Below are 18,828 nucleotides of genomic sequence, written 5' to 3'. Positions count from 1 at the left end.
AGTCATCAGCCCCTGTTGTAATTAAGACATTGCATATCATTTTAGTCCAATTACAACAACAGCTGGGAGAAACTGGTAAGTTCATAACTGGCTGGGTTGACTTTGGTGCTCCATGGGCACACCGCACTGTGGACTTTGCAGAGGAGAACCCGATGATGAATCCTTGAAACATTGCCCATACCGTGGGCTCCTGTAACAGGTCAGAACTCATTATCTCTACTGTGTGTGTACCATGAAGTGGGAGATTTGAGTGTCATCTGATCTTCAAACTTGTTTTACATCCAAATGGTACATTTTCGGGTGTGATGTTCCTTAACAAAACTTTATCTATTAAGTCATCTCTGCGACCCCTAGAAGCCTTTAATAGGAATTGTGAAACACCCTGTACGTTGTCTGGTGATATAAAGCTCTCCAACAATTTTCCAATATCTTAAGGGTGTATAAACAGAATGTTTTCAAATAAATCTTGTTGGTTTGTGCTTGTACAAAGTGTCATCTCTTGTGCAAACCATCTGTAAAATTTGATATTGTGAAATTTTGAAAATATATCAGCCAGGTATTTCTCAAAATTCCAGCGCCGTAGATTCCCCCAATAGCAAAAGTGTGGTTATGTGCTGTTAATGGTCTCTGATAAGGCTCTGCCTGAGCAAAATATTGATTTGCCTGAGGAATCCCTTTAGCAGATGCAATGTCTTTTTCTTAACTTTTCTCATTCAATACTGCTAACAGATTAACCAGGACCAGGTGCACCTATGTATAAAGTGCACCAGCAACAGATAAAATTGTTCTGTTCAGTGTTGTTTCACATCTGTGAGCCCATAGCAATTCCTTCGTTATTGCTTCAACTAACACAGTTACGGATTTTGTTGTCAAGTGTCCAAGTGAGCAGCAGTTTATATAAAATTAAACAGCAAGCTAGATGAGAAAAAAATTTATGACCCAGGGAAGAAAATGACCCAGATTACGAGCTAGCAGCACGATCCCACAAAGAGGCCATTGTCTACGAGATGATTACTAATGAAATAAGTGGTTGGCCGGGATCTGATGCAGCTGCACTCCTTAATGCTTCGAGTGGGTCATTGCTGTGTGTAACACCTGTCATGGCAACAGTGAAATATAATGAAAGTTTGTTTAATGAAACAATGCTTTAGCTCATTATTTATTTTATCATTGTTTGATTAAACTAAGATTAAACTCTGATTTTGTTTATACACGTTTACCTTGGCAACATAAAGACAGCCATTCTGTGAAAGTTTATGAAGTGTACCGTATTACCACTCGCCATGAAAAATGGTGCACCTGCTCAAGAGTTAAGTTGGACTTTCAGATAAACCCACATAGATTTGCTGCTCTGTAAAATGAAATTGTTTCTCGAGTTCATGTCTAGTCAGTCTAAAGATTAAGGGAAGTAATGAATAACACAGTGTTGTATGTGACCAGTGTTGCCAAACTGGGACAGCAGGAAAAAATAGTAAAAACTAGTAAATGTTTCATACACAACTAAATGTTTTGACGTTAATAGTCAGCATATGACTCATTTTCTATAGTCTAGTTCATTACATCAAAGTTACTCTTTCTGTTAAGTAATTTTTGTGGCAGATAATGAAGTTGAGTATTTATCCATCAGTTTGTCCTAAACGGCAACTACCAGGGACAAACTTCACTGATATGAAATTTCCCCAGCAACACTGTAACTTCTTCAGCATCCTTTATGATGTAACGTTCCACATTGGAAAAGTGGGATTTACATGACAAACAAACTACTGAAAGTTGAAATAGGCCAATCAGATACAACATGTCAGATACAGTGCTCAAGGAGTTCCACTTGTTTATTTAGTAGCTCCTTTGTTGTATAATTCATCTCTTAAAAATAAATAGTAGCATACCCTCTTTGTTATTATTATTATTATTATTATTATTATTATTATTTGATTTTCATAAAAATTATAGACTGAGTAACTGAATGTTTTATCTGTGTAAGTAATAGTCCTTTTATACCAGATGCTGAAATGGTTAAACACTGATCATTGGTTCTCATTTTTAATGGGTAACCTCATTATTAAACAGTTTCCTTTTCTGCTTTCCAGTTTGAAATTTTTCAAGGCGGGTGAAAATGAAGGCGTGAAATATAGAGGAACAAGAAGTTTGAAAGCTTTTTCGACTTTCATAGAGGAGCAATTAGGTATCACAGTCCAGGTAACATTACCATTAGTTATTTCACAGAAAGGAAAATATCAATACTGATTTTATAGCATGTTCATATACAGAATTGAGTCATTCTCTGATTTTTGTACATTATTTTTGAGGATATTGAACTTAAAAGAAGACTAAGTTCCCATTTCTTTTCCTTACTGAGAAGAGAAATGTGCATTTGGCTACTTTTCTTAATGTCACATAAATAAGCTGATGGAAAGTACTTGTGGAATGTAAATAATTTGAAGAATAATGGTAACACTCACCAAATGGCTGAGGTGCTGATTTGTCGATATGCTCATAAACAAGACTGAGAACTGTGCTAGCTCTTCGTTGAATCCTCCTTCAGAGCTAGAATGCGCGCGTGCACATGCACACACACTTGTACAGTTACATTGCCCTTACACATATAAATTCATCAAGCATTGAATATAAATTAAGGATCTAGGCATGTCCACATCTGTATTTCACAAACAAACAATGCTGAAGTGTGTGGCATAGAGACAGTACATTGTGGGCTTATTCCTATTCCATGTGCATATTGAGCATATGAGGAATGTTTCATTAAATGTCTCTGCCCGATTGTAATTAGTCTAACCTTGTCACTGTGGTCTGTGGGAAACAGTACGTAGGCCGTTGTAGTGTATTCCTTGATTCTTCACTTAATGCTGAATTTTGAAAATAAGTATGTAGGCTTTGAGAAGAACAGTTAGCGTCTATCAGGTGTCTGCCGTTCAGTAAGTTTCAGAACACCTACAGTGTTCTCCCTTGGCCAGACAAACTTTTGATTATACTTGCTACCTTCTTTGTAAATGTTCAGTATCTCTTGATAGACTATTTGGCATAATAACAGTACGTAATTTAACCTGAGAATAACAAGAGAATAGCAATTAGGAAATAAATGTGTAAAACAAAAAATGTGAGTCCCTTAAACGTGTGAAACAGCAGTGGGCTTAGGACATATCACTAAAGGACTTTATATTGAAATAGACAAGATGCTTTACAAGTCTATAGTACAGTAATTTCTCAAGGGTGTCACTGTCAGCACAAGACATTGTGTGGGCTGAAGATAGCTCCACAACAAATCAAGGATCAAAACCCTGCTGGAGGCAGTGGAAACTTGCCGTGCAAGTCAATTTTGGGGGAAACAAAGTCAAAAACTGCTTAGAAATGTGCATGAGGATAAGCACAACACATACATGGGAAGAGCACATATCATGAAATTCAAGGCGAGGTCCACAGTGGTTGATATCAGCATTAGAACTGCAGGCCTGGCTTACTACCGCCTGAAGTTAAACAGTTATGTCAGTGGTCCCTGCCCAAACCATGCATTGCACGCACCTCCTCATGACAGTTGTTCACACTGTTCCACAACGATAACCCCACAGGCTCTTTTATCTCCATCATGATGCCCACTGGTGGTTATACTATATTCCTCTCTCCTGAAAGGGCAATGTAGGGCCAAAAATGGCCAGGCTTGGGCCGTGACCTCTGGTTGCAGAACCAGAGAGGGCGCGGTAGACCCGAGCAGTAGACCAATCACTGAAGGAGACAATGCAGACACCACTGGTTCCACTGGAGGACAATAGGTTGCAGATGTGAAGGTAACAGTTGATCCACTGGCACCAGCAGAAGCAAGTCCACATCCACCGGTGGAGGAGGAGGATGATGATGATGATGATGATGATAATGATGATGATTCAAAGTCCACGGGCTCCACATTAGGAGACATAGGAGCGAGCCTTACTTGGGCTTGGTGAAGGGAGAAGGGAGAAGGTGTAAAGCAAGCAGCAGCTGGGATATGCGAGAAAACTCAGTGCTGAGGAGAACTGAGGGGTAGGGGGAGGGGTAATGACGATGACCATTTGAAATTATTGTTCCTCTTGTGGCAAGCACGAGTCGATCATTTAGGAGGAAAACATATGCCACACCAGTGATATAGACCTGAAAATATGTGCTGCAGCCAATGGGTCTGGACAGCTGAAACACTTTCTGTTAAAGTGGGTCAGTGGCCGTGGTTGTCACAACCTCTCACACTATCAATGGAAATCTGACAGGATTTGGTGCAGAGTGTCATCCAACACGAACACGAGAACCTCCCGCTGACTGAGCTCTGGATTGGCAGCTGCGATAGTGCATCAGCATTTGCTCGCTGGGCACTAGAGAAGTAATGTATGTCGTAGCAGTAATTACTGAGAAAGAGTGGCTCACATCTACCATTGGTGTGCAGTCCTGTCTGGCAGCTTGGAATGAGGGCAAGTAAGGAAACCAGTGGCTTGCAGTCAATGATGAGCAGGAACCGTGCCCTGTGAAAGAAAATGTGAAACTTTGTAATTTCAAATAAAATAGCCAGCTCCTCCTTTTCCACCTGTGAATAGTTATTCTGTGCCACGGAAAGCATCTTTAATGTGTAAGTGATAAATTGTTTAGTGCCACCGGGGTTTCTGATGGGACAGAACCACACCAATGCCATACTGGGATGTGTTACAGGGCAGAGTTAAAACTTTACCGAGTGTAAAAGAAGTCACAAAGAAAGCAGAACACAAACACTGCTTGAGGAACTGAAAAGGTGGTTGACAATTTGCAGACCAGACAAACTTAACATCCATTCGGAAAATCTATTAAGAGGACGGCAGAGGTGCACAGCCTGTGGAATGGACTTAGAATAAAATGAAATCTTAAAAAAGAGGAGCTCCTGCAGGTTTTTGGGCACCAGCTGATTGATGGTGGTTTTGATGTATTCATCTGTAGAGACAAGGCCACCTTAGGTAAGCATAAGTCCCAAAAAAAATTCACCTTGGATTGAAAAAATTGTTACAGGGCAGAGTTAAAACTTTACCGAGTGTAAAAGAAGTCACAAAGAAAGCAGAACACAAACACTGCTTGAGGAACTGAAAAGGTGGTTGACAATTTGCAGACCAGACAAACTTAACATCCATTCGGAAAATCTATTAAGAGGACGGCAGAGGTGCACAGCCTGTGGAATGGACTTAGAATAAAATGAAATCTTAAAAAAGAGGAGCTCCTGCAGGTTTTTGGGCACCAGCTGATTGATGGTGGTTTTGATGTATTCATCTGTAGAGACAAGGCCACCTTAGGTAAGCATAAGTCCCAAAAAAAATTCACCTTGGATTGAAAAAACTGCACTTTTTAGGTTTGCAACAAAGACCATTCTCCAGAAGGTGTTGAAAACCCCCTTATGTTTTGTAAATGGTCCTCTTGCATGGAGCCCGACAAGATACTTTACGCGACAGGGAATGTCCTGAATCAGTTGCTCCAAATAATGTTGATAAATTCTTCATGCAGATGAGATTCTGAAAGGCACATGATTTAACTAGTAAAGCCCGAAGGATCAAGAAAGTCTGAGAAGCTGCGTCTAACTGCAATTACAGGTATTTATCACACAAGTTGCAACTCAACTGCACTGCAACTGTCAGTGGTGACTTGGTGGGTGAAAGGTTGCCTAGAGAACCCTATGGGGCGCAAGGGGGCCGTTTACCTTGCACACCTAATTTTGTCACCTGCCAGTTGTCAGAAAGGATGTCCCTTACCACTGCTGTCGGCTCATGTGATTGTTCATTCTGGGAACATTGGCTAAAGAAGTGAAACGTCCTGGCAGATATAAATTGTGTGCCGGACCGAGACTCGAACTCAGGACCTTTGCCTTTCCTGGGCAAGTGCTCTACCATCTGCTAGTTCTGCAAGGTTCGCAGGAGAGCTTCTGTGAAGTTTGGAAAGTAGGAGACGTACTGGCGGAAGTAAAGCTGTGAAGACAGGGCGTGAGTCGTGCTTGGGTAGCTCAGATGGTAGAGCACTTGCCTGTGAAGGCAAAGGTCCTGAGTCGAGTCTCGGTCCGGCACACAGTTTTAATCTGCCAGGAAGTTTCATATCAGTGTACATTCAGCTGCAGAGTGAAAATCTCATTCTGGCTAAAGAAGTGTCGGACAAGCTCAGTGCCCTAGTCTGGACCTGGGATCAGGGGGTAACTGGTCAATCATGCCCTGAATGAACGAGTGTGCATAAAAAGGGGCACATGTGGGACACTCAAAAAGACACTTGCATGAGAGACCCTGCAAATGAGAGATCCAGGTGGCTTAAGATTGCCTGGAGCACTTGCGGTGGATGTTAATCCGCGAAAGTGCTGCCACCGCATGGGTTTGATTCCGAAATACTATATAGCAACTGACAAAGTTCGTCAAAGGGAGTTTCCAGATTGAGATTTTTTCTCTGCAGCAGATTGTGTGCTTATATGAAACTTCCTGGCAAATTAAAACTGTGTGGAAGGGAGGAGATGAGGTACTGGCAGAAGTAAAGCTGTGAGGATGGGGCGTGAGTTGTGCTTGGGTAGCTCAGATGGTACAGCACTTGCCTGTGAAAGGCAAAGGTTCCGAATTAGTCTCGGTCCGGCACACAGTTTTAGTCTGCCAGGAAGTTTCAAAGGAGAGTTCCTTGTGTTCAGTGGAAGACTTCGAATTTTGCACAGTTTCATGCAACAGTGCTCTGCCAGACAATAACAAGGTGGCTTTGTCCACTGGATCAGTGATATGCCTTATGTGGTAGTACGGCGAGAACCAGTGCAGGTAATTTTCCCAACTTCTGTAGACTCATTGAAACTTGCAGGTGGTTGCTGCTGGTGGAGGCCTGGGGAGAAAACTGCATGGTGGGCACATGGCCTACCACCTGCATAGCATGGGCATGAAGCAACTCTGCTTTCTGGTTTAGGGGCGCATGCATCTGCTTATCCTGCTGCTGCTCCTGGTCCTTCTTTAGGCACAGCTGTTTCTGCCAGGATTGCAGAAATTATGGGTTCATAGTGACCCAAAATGGTAAAAAAATTCGATCAGCAGATCTGGCTGTACCATGCATTGCATGTGCCCCCATGGCTGGTGTCTGCACTTTTCTGTCCTAATAACCACACCAGCTCACCTACCTCCATTGTGATGTCTGCTGGTGAGGATACTAAATAGTCAAAAGGTAGTTCATGAATTCTCCCTGTGAATATGTCCTGACATAAAGAAACATTAAATATCTGAGCAAAGTCATTGTTTAATTGAACTGAACGTTACTTTAAAAATTTGCAGGAAAGAGAAGAGAAGAGAGAGAGAGAGAGAGAGAGAGAGAGAGAGAGTGAGAGAGTGAGGAGTGTGTGTGTGTGTGTGTGTGTGTGTGTGTGTGTGCTTAAGAGAAGTGGATATTCTGAATTTATTTTGGTATCTCTAATGGCTGCTGTGTTTCAGGACAGTGAAACTCAACCTAAGGTACCTGAACCAGTTAGTGGGCTTGTAGAACTAACGGAAGACACATTTGAAGACCATGTGGCGAAGGGTAGACATTTTGTCAAATTTTATGCACCTTGGTGTGGCCATTGCCAAGTAAGTACATGTATTTTAGAAGTACAGAATCTTTTTGTATTTCTGAGTATAGAAGCTAAATGAAAAACAAAAAGTAGCAGTGGGTGAACATTATTTTCCTCCTGCGGTGGTTTAGGAGGCTGTTTTTGTTTATGATAAGAAGCTTTATTGAAGCTTTATAATATTGATGGTCATAGGTTTGCATACTGTAAATAAATCTCTTACAAATTTTAACACTTTTCATCTACAGTTGCCTGCAATATATTGACCACGTCTCGATAAGTTCTGCTTGGGAATCTGAATTATGTGATAAGTAAAAAATATATCATATGAACATGAAAGAAATGCATTAGCCTGTAAATGACTCTTCCCATTGCCTTTTGTCAAACTCGAATGTGTCTTACAAAGTGAATGAAAGAAAAATGGAATTGTTAAGTCCCAAGGTTTTTGGTGCCCAGCTATGGATAATGTAACTGACTCCTCAATCAGGAAGTATCAGAACTAGAACACTGGATGTTTAAAAGGAAACGTCAAGTAGTAGTGGAGTTAGGTTTACTATTACAATGGCAGTTGAATGAGTCATGCTTTCACACCTCACCAAAATTAGTTCAAGTAATCTGTGAGGGAGGTTTTGAAAATTAACCAATCATTGAAACAGTGACATCAAACACCTGAAGAACAGAAAATTTGGCTGTATCATTAACCTCTTTTAATATTGACAAATTTCATTAAATATAAATTGAAAGCACATCTCTGTAAAATCTGATAGATATGTTGACTAAATGTATGTGTCTTCCATAGGAATAGGTGTACTGTCCAAACCAGCTTTCTTTTTTACAGACACTTCAGATTTACCAGTGAATAACTTGTCAGATTTATCAGTGAATAAGTTGTTTCATAATGGTGCAGCCGGCCAGTGTGGCCGAGCAGTTCTAGGCTCTTCTGTCTGGAACCGTGCGACCGCTATTGTCGCAGGTTAGAAACCTGCCTCGGGCATGGATGTGTGTGATGTCCTTAGGTTAGTTACGTTTAAGTAGTTCTAAGTTCTAGGGGACTGATGACCTCAGAAGTTAAGTCAATAGTGCTCAGAGCTATTTGAACCATTTTCATAATGGTGCTCAAGTCTGGACCGGGCTAAATGTCGTGAAACTGGTAAGGGGTGGGAATGGGGTGGATGTGGATAAAAGTAAAGGGGTGGGGGAAGCACTTTGGGTGACCTGTGAGACCAATCTGCCATCTAGATATCCACCACATTGGATTTAGCTCACATTTATTCAGTGAAATGGGCGTTGGGGCTCATGGGATACATGTTTTAAGAGTAGAATTTGATGAGAATCATAATGGTGAAGTCTGTTTTGCAATACTTTTGATAGGTAAAAAGTTATGCACCATTTGTTATAACGTGTGTAATTCGTCATGAATCAAGACATGAGTGGTGTGCAACACATCGCAAAATGAAGTACATTATATGTTCTTCAGATTAACAGCACACCTGTAGTGACGGGAACAAAACATGATCAGGTTTGAGCATGCTGCATGATGATGAATTGCGTATGTTATAACAGATGATGCATAACTTTCTACCTATCAAAAATATTGTGAAATGGACTTCACCATTGTGTTTCTCACTTCCACAAGCCCCCCACACCTGCGCACGTGCGCTCTCTCTCTCTCTCTCTCTCTCTCTCTCTCTCTCACACACACACACACACACACACACACACACACACACACACACACACACACACACACACAAACTCTGAAGAAATGTGAGCTGAATCCAATATGGCGGCTACCAATATGGCAGACCAGTTTCACAGGTCACACAAAAAGTTTCTCCCCACCACCTTTTCCATATTCACCCCATGCCTGCCTCTTACCATTTTCCCCCCCTGTGGGTTCGGGGGTAAGAATAGGCCCGCGGTATTCCTGCCTGTCGTAAGAGGTGACTAAAAGGAGTCTCAAACGTTTCGGCCTTATGTGATGGACCCCTCTTGGGTTTGACCTCCATTTTTCCAAATTTGCGTTGTTAGTGCGTGCCATTTGGGGAAGGACGCCTTACGTGGTGTTTTTCTATTGGTCCATCATGCACCACCATCTTGCATGCTACCTATTGTCGTGTGGTGGGATTTACACCCAACGTCTTCTGGGTTGCCTCCTTCTCGTCTTGTGCGCAATCCCCTTCTTAGCGCCCACGACAACTGTGGACCCTTTCAACACCTAAAATCCAGCGCAGTAGCCAGTCCGTTGTGGTGGGGTCGTCATGTACCCTCTTGGTGGTACCCTCTTGGTGGTAGCCCTGGTGGTAGCAGGGATCGCACTACAGATGCCGGAGCTGTTGCCTCCCCATGCATGCCAAGGAGTATGTGCCCATCTTATCTGGGGCACGGGGACTCCGGGCAACAGGATATCAGCCAGGTACCCGTTGCTTTGGCTGGGTGGCGCCCTTGGGGAGAGCCCTCGTTTGGAGTAGGTGGCATCTGGGCGGATGTAGCGCAATGAAGCGCAATAATTCGCACCAAGCTGGTGGTCGCACAGCCACCAGCGTCTCTAAGCGAGACAGAGTTGACTTTGATGCTGCGCAATATGACCCTCAGTCGTTCCCCTCGTTGGCTGCGCTCTGGGAGGGACGCGGATCTAGTGCCAAGCGGGAGCCTTACGTACCACAATACCTTGTCTGCAGCAGGACTGATGGTGACTCCTTTCTTACGATGAAGCCTCTGTTTTTTGTGGAACACCTGGAGGATAAGTTTGGGGAAGTGGCGGGGTTGTCTAAAATGAGGAATGGGTCCATCCTCCTCGAGACGTCCTCCCCAGCCCAGTCACGAGCATTGCTCTTGTGTGATAAGCTGGGTTACGTCCCTGTTACCGTCACACCCCACAGTAGCTTAAATATGGTCCAGGGGATTATTTACCATCGTGACCTATTGTTACAATCCGATGACGAGCTGAGAGCCGACTTGGAACGACGTGGTGTACATTTTGTCCGTCGTGTACATACAGGACCCAAGACTAACAGGGTGGCCACTGGTGCCTTTATCTTGGCCTTCGAGGGTGCTGTATTGCCAGAGAGGGTCAAGGTAATGGTTTACCATTGTGACGTCAAGCCATATGTCCCTCCCCCGATGCGGTGCTTCCAGTGTTGGAAGTTTGGGCATATGTCCTCCCGTTGCCCATCCAGCGCCACATGTTGAGATTGCAGACGCCCCTCTCATCCCGATTCTCCATGTGGGCCTCCGCCTGTATGTGTCAACTGTGGGGAGCACCACTCTCCATGCTCGCCGGATTGCGCCGTTCTTCATTAGGAGCGGAAGATAATGGAATTTAAGACCCTGGACCGGCTTACTTATCGAGAGGCAAAACTGAAATTTGAAAGGTTGTATCCTGTTTCCCTTCGAACATCTTATGCTGCAGCCACGTTATCGTCGCCCTCGCGAGTGGCAGTTGTCGCCTCATCTGTGCCGCCTTCAGTGGCCCCTTGGGGCCGTGCATCTCTGTCTGCCTCCCTAGTGTCTGGGGGCAAGCCTTCCTCTGTTGCCCCCTTAGCAGTTGGGGGCAAACCCTCTTCTGTCGCTCCCCCCACGCTTACTTCGGTAGTGACATCTGCTCAAAAACCGGGGGGCTCGATCCCTCCTCCTCCTCCACCGGCGTTGCCTCTGCTGGTTCCTCTCTCGCGGATGGGGTCCCTCGGGGCTCTCCCTTCCTCCGTTTCTTCTCCTACCCAGCCGGATGTCAGCCAGTGGCTGAAAGTTCCGCCACCTGCTGGTCGTAGGGCTTCTGCGTCGTCATCAGCCTCCGACGCTCCTTCAGAGAAGCTCTCTCAGCCCTCTAACCCTAAGGACAGACGCAAGAAGAAGGAACGGAACGTGTCCAAGAATATGGACGTTCCGGCGGTTTCAGTACTGCCTGCTGTAAATAGTTCTGGCTCCGGGGATGAGGTGGAGATCCTCGCCTCTGCCGCAGATCTCGCCCTCACGGAACCCTCGGGGGCCTTTCCTATGGACACAGCTGACTCTCCCCCAGTGGCGGCAGTTGGCTCTGAGGCGCCGTCTGCCTCTTAGTTGCCTTCACACCCTCCCAGTCCCTTCCTGCTTCCATTCACCAGTGGAATTGCGGCGGTTATTTCCGCCACCTGCCTGAGCTCTGGATGCTTCTGAGTGTTTCCCCTGTTCTCTGCATTGCTCTTCAGGAAACTTGGTTTCCAGCAATGCGGACCCCCGCCCTTTGCGGTTATCGGGGATACTATAAGAACCGTGCTGCCTGCCAACGAGCGTCAGGTGGAGTTTGCCTCTTTGTTCACCACTCTGTTTGTAGCTCGACAGTACCCCTTCTGACGCCTTTAGAGGCAGTCGCTGTCAGGGTTGAGCTCTCGCCGGCTATTACTGTTTGCTCTGTTTACATTCCTCCGGGTGGGGAGCTCCCCCGACATGTCTTGGCTGCACTGCTGGCTCAACTCCCGCCACCATTGCTGCTTCTGGGTGATTTCAATGCCCACAACCCCCTATGGGTTGGGACTATCTTCGATGACTGCGGTCGTGCCGTGGAGCATGTGTTGGCTCAGCTCGACCTTAGCCTCTTGAACACCGGTGCTCTCACGCATTTCAGTGTGGCCCATGGCTCGTTCTCGGCCATTGATCTCTCTCTTTGCAGCCCCGGACTTGTCCCATCCCTCCACTGGAGAGTGCATCCTGACCTGTGTGGTAGTGACCATTTTCCCATCTATTTGTCACTGCCCCATTGTCATTCTTCTGGGCACCTGCCCCACTGGGCTCTCAACAGGGCTGACTGGCCAGCTTTTACTTCCGCTGCCACCATTGCGTCTCCCCCACAGGGTGACATTGACAAGGTGGTCCGTGTCTTGACCACGTCAATCATTTCTGTGCCCGAGGCTGCCATCCCCCGCTCTTCTGGACTCCCTCGGAGGAAGGCTGTACCCTGGTGGTCGCTGGAGATTGCTGAGGCTATTCGCGACTGTAGGCGGGCTCTCCAGCGTCATAGGCGGCACCCGTCTCTGGAGACCCTCATTGCCTTTAAGAGGCTCCGTGCCTTGGCCCGTCATCTTATTGCACGGCGTAAGCAGGAGTGCTGGGAGAGGTATGTCTCATCCTTGGGCTCCTGTGTCTCCCCCTCGCTCGTGTGGTCCCGGATCCGGCGGATTTATGGATACGAGACCCCTATGGGTGTCCCTGGGATCTCCCTGGACGGTGCTGTCTGCACGGACGCTGCCGCCATTGCTGAACACCTTGCCGCGCACTTTGCTACGAGCTCTGAGACTGCAACTTACCCCCCCCGCCTTTCGCTCTCTAAAGGAGCGAGCCAAGCAGACGCTGTTATCATTCCACACGCATCATTCTGAAAAATACAATGCTCCTTTCAGCGAGAGGGAATTCCTCGCTGCCCTCTCCGATTGCCCTGATACAGCACCAGGACCAGACTGCATCCACGCGCATATGCTGAAGCATCTCTCCAGGGACTGCCAGCGACACATCCTCACCATCTTTAACTGCATTTGGAGCGAGGGCGTGTTCCCGTCGCAATGGCGAGAGGGTGTTATTGTCCCCATCTTGAAGCCCGGTGCGGACCCACTGGCAGTGGACAGCTATCATCCCATTACCCTCACCAATGTTTTGTGCAAATTGCTCGAACGTATGGTGGGGCGGCGTTTGTGTTGGGTCCTTGAGTCGCGCGGTCTCCTCGCTCCATCCCAGGGTGGCTTCCGTCGAGGCCGGTCTGCTGCGGACAATTTGGTGCGGCTGGAATCTGCTATCCGCACGGCCTTTGCCCGATGTCAGCATCTCGTTGCTGTATTTTTTGATCTGCGGAAGGCGTATGACACCACATGGAGGCATCACATCCTTGCTGCATTGCATGAGTGGGGTCTTCGTGGTCAGCTCCCGGCTTTTCTTCAAACCTTTTTATTGCGCCGCTCTTTCCGGGTGCAAGTCGGTGCCACCTCTAGTTCATCTTATATACAGGAAAATGGGGTCCCACAGGGCTCGGTGTAGAGCATCTCCTTATTTCTAGTGGCCATTAATGGTCTGGCTGCAGCCATGGGGTTGTCGGTGTCTCCTTCTTTGTATGCCGACGACTTCTGCATCTCATTTAGCTCAACGACTACGGGAGTCGCCGAACGCAGGCTGCAAGTAGCCGTTCGCAAGGCAGCATCATGGGCTCTGACTCATCGTTTTCAGTTCTCTGCAGCCAAGACTCGAGTTATGCACTTCTGCAGGCGTCGGACGGTCCACCCTCATCCTGAACTTTACCTTGATAGCCACCTCCTTGAAGTGGTGGACACTAGCCGCTTCTTAGGACTCGTCTTTGATGCCCGGCTCACATGGGTTCCTCATATTACTCAGCTGAAGCGAAAGTGCTGGCGGCACCTCAACGCCCTCCGCTGCCTGAGCCACACGTCTTGGGGTGCAGATCGCTGTACGCTGTTGCGATTGTACAGAGCCCTTGTGCAGTCCAGGCTTGATTATGGGAGCCTGGCCTATGGGTCTGCATCACCCTCAGTGTTGACGTTGTTGGACCCCATACACCACTGTGGGGTTCAGCTTACAACTGGCGCTTTCCGTACGAGCCCCGTGGATAGTCTACTGGTGGAGGCCGGGGTTCCCCCGCTGCGGATTCGCCACCTTTGACTGCTCGCCGACTATGCTGTCCACGTGCATTGCTCGTTGGGCCATCCCAATTGTCGCCTGCTTTTCCCTGCCATGGTCCTCCATCTGCCCGAACGGCGACCTAGGTCTGGGCTTTCCATTGCTGTCCGCGTCCAGTGCCTGCTGTCGGAACTGGTGTCATTCCTTCTTCTGCCTCCCTTCCAGGTCCGTGCACCTACGCCTCTCTGGTGTATGTCCCGGCCATCCGTCCGCCTGGACTTGGCATGGGGACCCAAGGACTCGGTTCCGCCTGTGGCCCTCCGTCACAGTTTTCTTGTGCTCCTCGCCTCATTTTCGGGCTGAGAGACTGTCTACACTGATGGTTCCCTGGTTGATGGTCGTACTGCCTACGCTTTTGCTCACGCTGCCCATGTTAAACAGTGCTCCTTGCCGGCTGGCTGCAGTATTTTTACTGCAGAGCTGGTGGCCATATTGTGCGCTCTTGAGCATATGCGTTCCTGCTCAGGTACGTCCATCGTCATCTGCAGTGACTCCCTGAGCAGCCTCCAGGCTATCGACCGCTGCTATACCTCTTCTCCTCTGGTATCATTTATTCAGGAGTCTGTTTCTGCCATTACCGGCTCTGGTCGTTCGGTGGTCTTTGTTTGGACGCCAGGTCACGTTGGCATCCCGGGGAACAAACGTGTCGACAGGCTGGCCAAAGGGACGATCGACGCCCCAGCTTTGGAGATCGGCCTCCCGGCTCGTGATCTGCAGTTGGTGTTGCGCCGTAAGGTGCTTGGGATGTGGAATGATGAGTGGCGTGGCCTGACATCCCCGAATAAACTGCGGGTTGTTAAGGAGACGACCGATGTGTGGCGGTCCTCCCTGCGGGCTTCTCTCAGGGACTCTGTCGTCCTGTGTCGGCTCCGCATCGGCCATACCTACCTGACGCACGGCCATCTTTTGCATCAGGAGGATCCCCCCCCTGTGTCGGTGTGGGTCCCGGCTGACGGTCACCCATATTTTGTTGGAGTGTCCCCGACTGCGCACTCTCCGGCAGTCTTTTAATCTCCTGGGCACTTTGCCTTTGGTTTTATGCAACGATTCCTCCATGGCTGACGACATTTTAAATTTTATCCGTGGTAGTCCTTTTTATGGTTCCATTTAGGGAGGTCCTGCACCTTTCCCTTTCTCTGTCTCTTGTCCTCGAGTCTCTCATAATTGGTTGCAGATTTTGGTGTGTAGTCGGATGGTTGACTATTTCCCTTTTTTTTTTTTTTTCTTTTTTTGGTCAGTCAACCAGTCTCTGGCCATCTTCTTTTCTTCTGTTTCTTTCTGTCTGGTGTTCATCTGTACTCTTCTTGTCTGTAGTGTTCGTTGCCGCATTTGTGTTCTTTCAATGCCTGGGGGGGAGTCTCCTTCCCCTTGGGGTTTTACCTGCTCCGCAAATTTTCATCTCGCCTGTTTTTGGAATGGGGGACTGATGACCTTAGCTGTTTAGTCCCCCTTAAACATCTCAACAACCACCATCTTACCATTTTCATTATATTTAGCTTGGTCTCGACTTTTGGGACAACCTGTAATGGTGTAAAAGACAGTTGTGAAGCTATAGCAGATGATACACAATATACTTGCATATTAAATTCTCACATAATTTTGACTTTTATCAAATTTATGTAAAGGAGAAAAAATTTTTCTTATTAGTGAGGAAAAAGGTAAGAAAAGGAAATGTTGTTCAACTGATTGTTCCATTTTTGTTGAATAGCTGATGTATCTGACATATTCTTGCATGTATGTTCTGGGTGTAATTAGTGCAGTTAAGTTCCAATTAGCTTTCCAATCAGTGGTTAGTTGGTATTTATTAGGTATGTGGCTACCCCAAGTGGACACAATCTCTCTTACCGTTCCAGCGCACATCACCACCCCCCCCCCCCCCCCCCCTCCTGCCCCAACCATGAGATAAGAGTGGGGGCAGTAAACAAGTTTCTTATATAAGATAAGCTTCTGAGAATTCAGTAGATTATATACTATAACTGGATAGATAAGAAATCTGCTCACTACTCAGCAAGCAGAAGTAGGAGAAACACACATTACATATATATTAATTACTGCATTTGGTTGTGATGTATAACACTTGTGCCAAAAGAGGTGGTGAACACTGTTCCATATTCTTCTGTGCTTGTTTCTGTTGAATTCGTATGGTCATTTTGAACATTTTTTATTAAGAACTTAACCAGGTTACATTTTCAGCAATATTAGGAAAAGGATAGATAACTATTCACCATCAAGGCGACCTGTTGTTGTAACACACAGCGAAAAGACTGTTACACACACACACACACACACACACACACATATACACATTCACACATTCACACAAACAAGCTCATTCATGATCACTACCACCAGCAGCTCTGGCCAGAATGCAACTGTCTTGTGAATAACAGTCTGGAGTGGAGCAGGGAAGGCAAGGGATAGCAGGATATGGGTGGTGGGAGAGAAGAGTGCTGACTGGCAGGGCATGCAGGTACTAACTAGCAGCCTGACGAGACTGCCAGTGCAACGTGGGGAGGTGAGGTGGTGGGGGGAAAAAGTGGCATAGAAAAGGAGAGTAGCAGGAAAAGGGAAAGGATGGGTGGGTGCAGGGGCCATGAAAAGGGAGGAGGTGATAGGATGGAGGGGGAGGAAGCCGTTAGGTAGAGGGCGAGCATTACTGTAGGTTAAGGCTGGGATGTTTTGGGAGCGGAGAAGTTGTTGTAAGGATAAATCCCTTCTGCACAGTTCAGAAAAACTGATGGTAGAGAGGAGGCTCCATATAGTGCTGTTTGTGAAGCAGCCATTGAAATCAACCATATTATGTTGAGCTGCATGTCGTGCCAAAGGGTGGTCCGTTGTTCTGGGCCGCAGTTTGACAGTGGCTGTTCATCCTGGTGGACAGCTAGATGGTAGCTGTACCATTATAAAAAGCTGTGCAGTGGTTGCAGCGGAGCTGGTCTGCAACATTGCTGCTTTCACAGATGGCCTGGCCTCTGATGGCATAAGATAAACATGTGACAGGACTAGAATAGGAAGTGCTGGGTGAGTGGATTGGGCAGGTCTTCCGCCTGGGTCTTTTACAGGGACATGATCCCTGTGACAAGGGGTTGAGATTGGGAGTGGCATAGGAGTGGACTAGGATGTTACGGAGGTCGTGTTTGTGATGGAACATCACTTTAGTGGGGATGGGAAGGATATTGTGTAGGATGTCCGTCATTTCAGAGCATGAAGATGGATAATCAAAGCCCTGATGAAGGATGTGGTTCAGTCATTCCAGTCCAGAGTAGTATTGGGTGACAAAGAGGGCACTCTTTTGTAGGTGGCTCTTGGAGGTGGTGAGGATTGGAGATGTCTGGGGAAGTGGGAGAGATGATGTTAGGTTCTGGAGGAATGAGGATAGGGTGTCTTCACTTTGAGTCCAGATCATGAAGATATCATCAGTGAATCTGAACGAGACCAAGGGTTTGGTGTTTTGGGAGACCAGAAAGGTTTCTTCTAGATGGCCCATAAACAAGTTGGCATAGGTAGGTGCCATTTAGATGCCCATGGCAGTGCTGCAGATGTGTTTGTGCACCTTCCCTGCAAAGGAGAAGTAGTTATGTGTTAGGATAAAGTTAGTTGTGTGTATGAATAATGAGGCAGATGCTTTGATGTCTGAAAGACATTGTGAAAGGAAATGCTCAATTGCAGCAAGATCATATTCATGAGGGATGTTGGTTTATAGGGAACTGGCTTCAACAGTGACCAGTAGGGAACCAGAAGGTAAAAGGGTGGGGTAGTGGGCAGTTGGTGAAGGAAGTGGTTGACATCTTTGACATCAGAGGCTAGATTACGGGCAGATTGTTGGAGGTGTTGATGAATGAGACTCGAAATCCTTTCAGTGGAGCACAATAACCAGCTAAAATGGGGTGTTTGTATTGTTGGGTTTGTGAAGTCCAACATAACCTCCAATTCCAGCTTAAAGCCTTAGGCCCTTCTCAGAACCCCACCCTTATCACAACCCTCACATACACCTTCTACATGCTTCCTAAAATCTGCAAACCCAACAATCCTGGACACCCAATTGCAGCTGGTTGTTGTGCTCCCACTAACAGAATTTTGTATTCCAGTGACCAACACTCAACCAAATGCACATAATCTACCCTTCCATATCAAAGATACCGACCAGTTCCTTCACAGACTCGCCATCATTCCCATCTCTTCACATTCTAGATCCCTACTCATCACTGTTGACACCACTTCCCTATCCCCCCAGGAGGCTCGCACTCTGTGGTGGGCTGCTGCTTGGCTACCTCAGGGCCCCAGTCTCAGCAGCATCTTTTCCCTTCCATGCTGCATGTCTATCCTCTTGCTGTTCTTCTTTGCCTCCCTTGGGGAACATGTCGGGGTTGTTACCAGGAATGTTCCACATTCTGGTGCTGACATAAGAACAGTCTCACCACTGTTTTTCGTTCCCTTTTCCTTTCTTTGTTTCACATCTCCTCTCATTCGTCCACTTTACCATTTGAGGTTCCTCTTTTTCTTCTTCTTCTTCTTCTTCTTCTTCTTCTTCTTCCCTATGCCGGCCCACACATCTGATGTGTAACAGGTGACTGGGTAACGCGTAATTCCCAGTCCCGGGTCGACAGGTAGGGTTTGCACATACC

At 46.7% G+C, this 18,828-nt stretch overlaps 1 protein-coding gene across 1 annotated transcript in view; it reads left to right on the top strand.

The window, feature by feature from the left end:
- The window catches only part of LOC126482402 (thioredoxin domain-containing protein 5 homolog), a 121,757-nt gene that overhangs the window by 32,820 nt on the left and 70,109 nt on the right, over positions 1–18,828 (top strand). The window contains exons 3-4 of the mRNA XM_050106525.1: positions 2,088–2,196; positions 7,431–7,565. Coding sequence (XP_049962482.1) covers positions 2,088–2,196; positions 7,431–7,565 — 244 coding nt within the window. The remainder of the gene's footprint in view (positions 1–2,087; positions 2,197–7,430; positions 7,566–18,828) is intronic.

This window comes from Schistocerca serialis, chromosome 1 (genome assembly GCF_023864345.2).
Source record: "Schistocerca serialis cubense isolate TAMUIC-IGC-003099 chromosome 1, iqSchSeri2.2, whole genome shotgun sequence".
Taxonomy (NCBI): Eukaryota; Metazoa; Arthropoda; class Insecta; order Orthoptera; family Acrididae; genus Schistocerca; species Schistocerca serialis.
The sequence above is the reverse complement of the archived record's forward strand: the minus strand, read 5'-3'. Positions and strand labels throughout refer to the sequence as shown.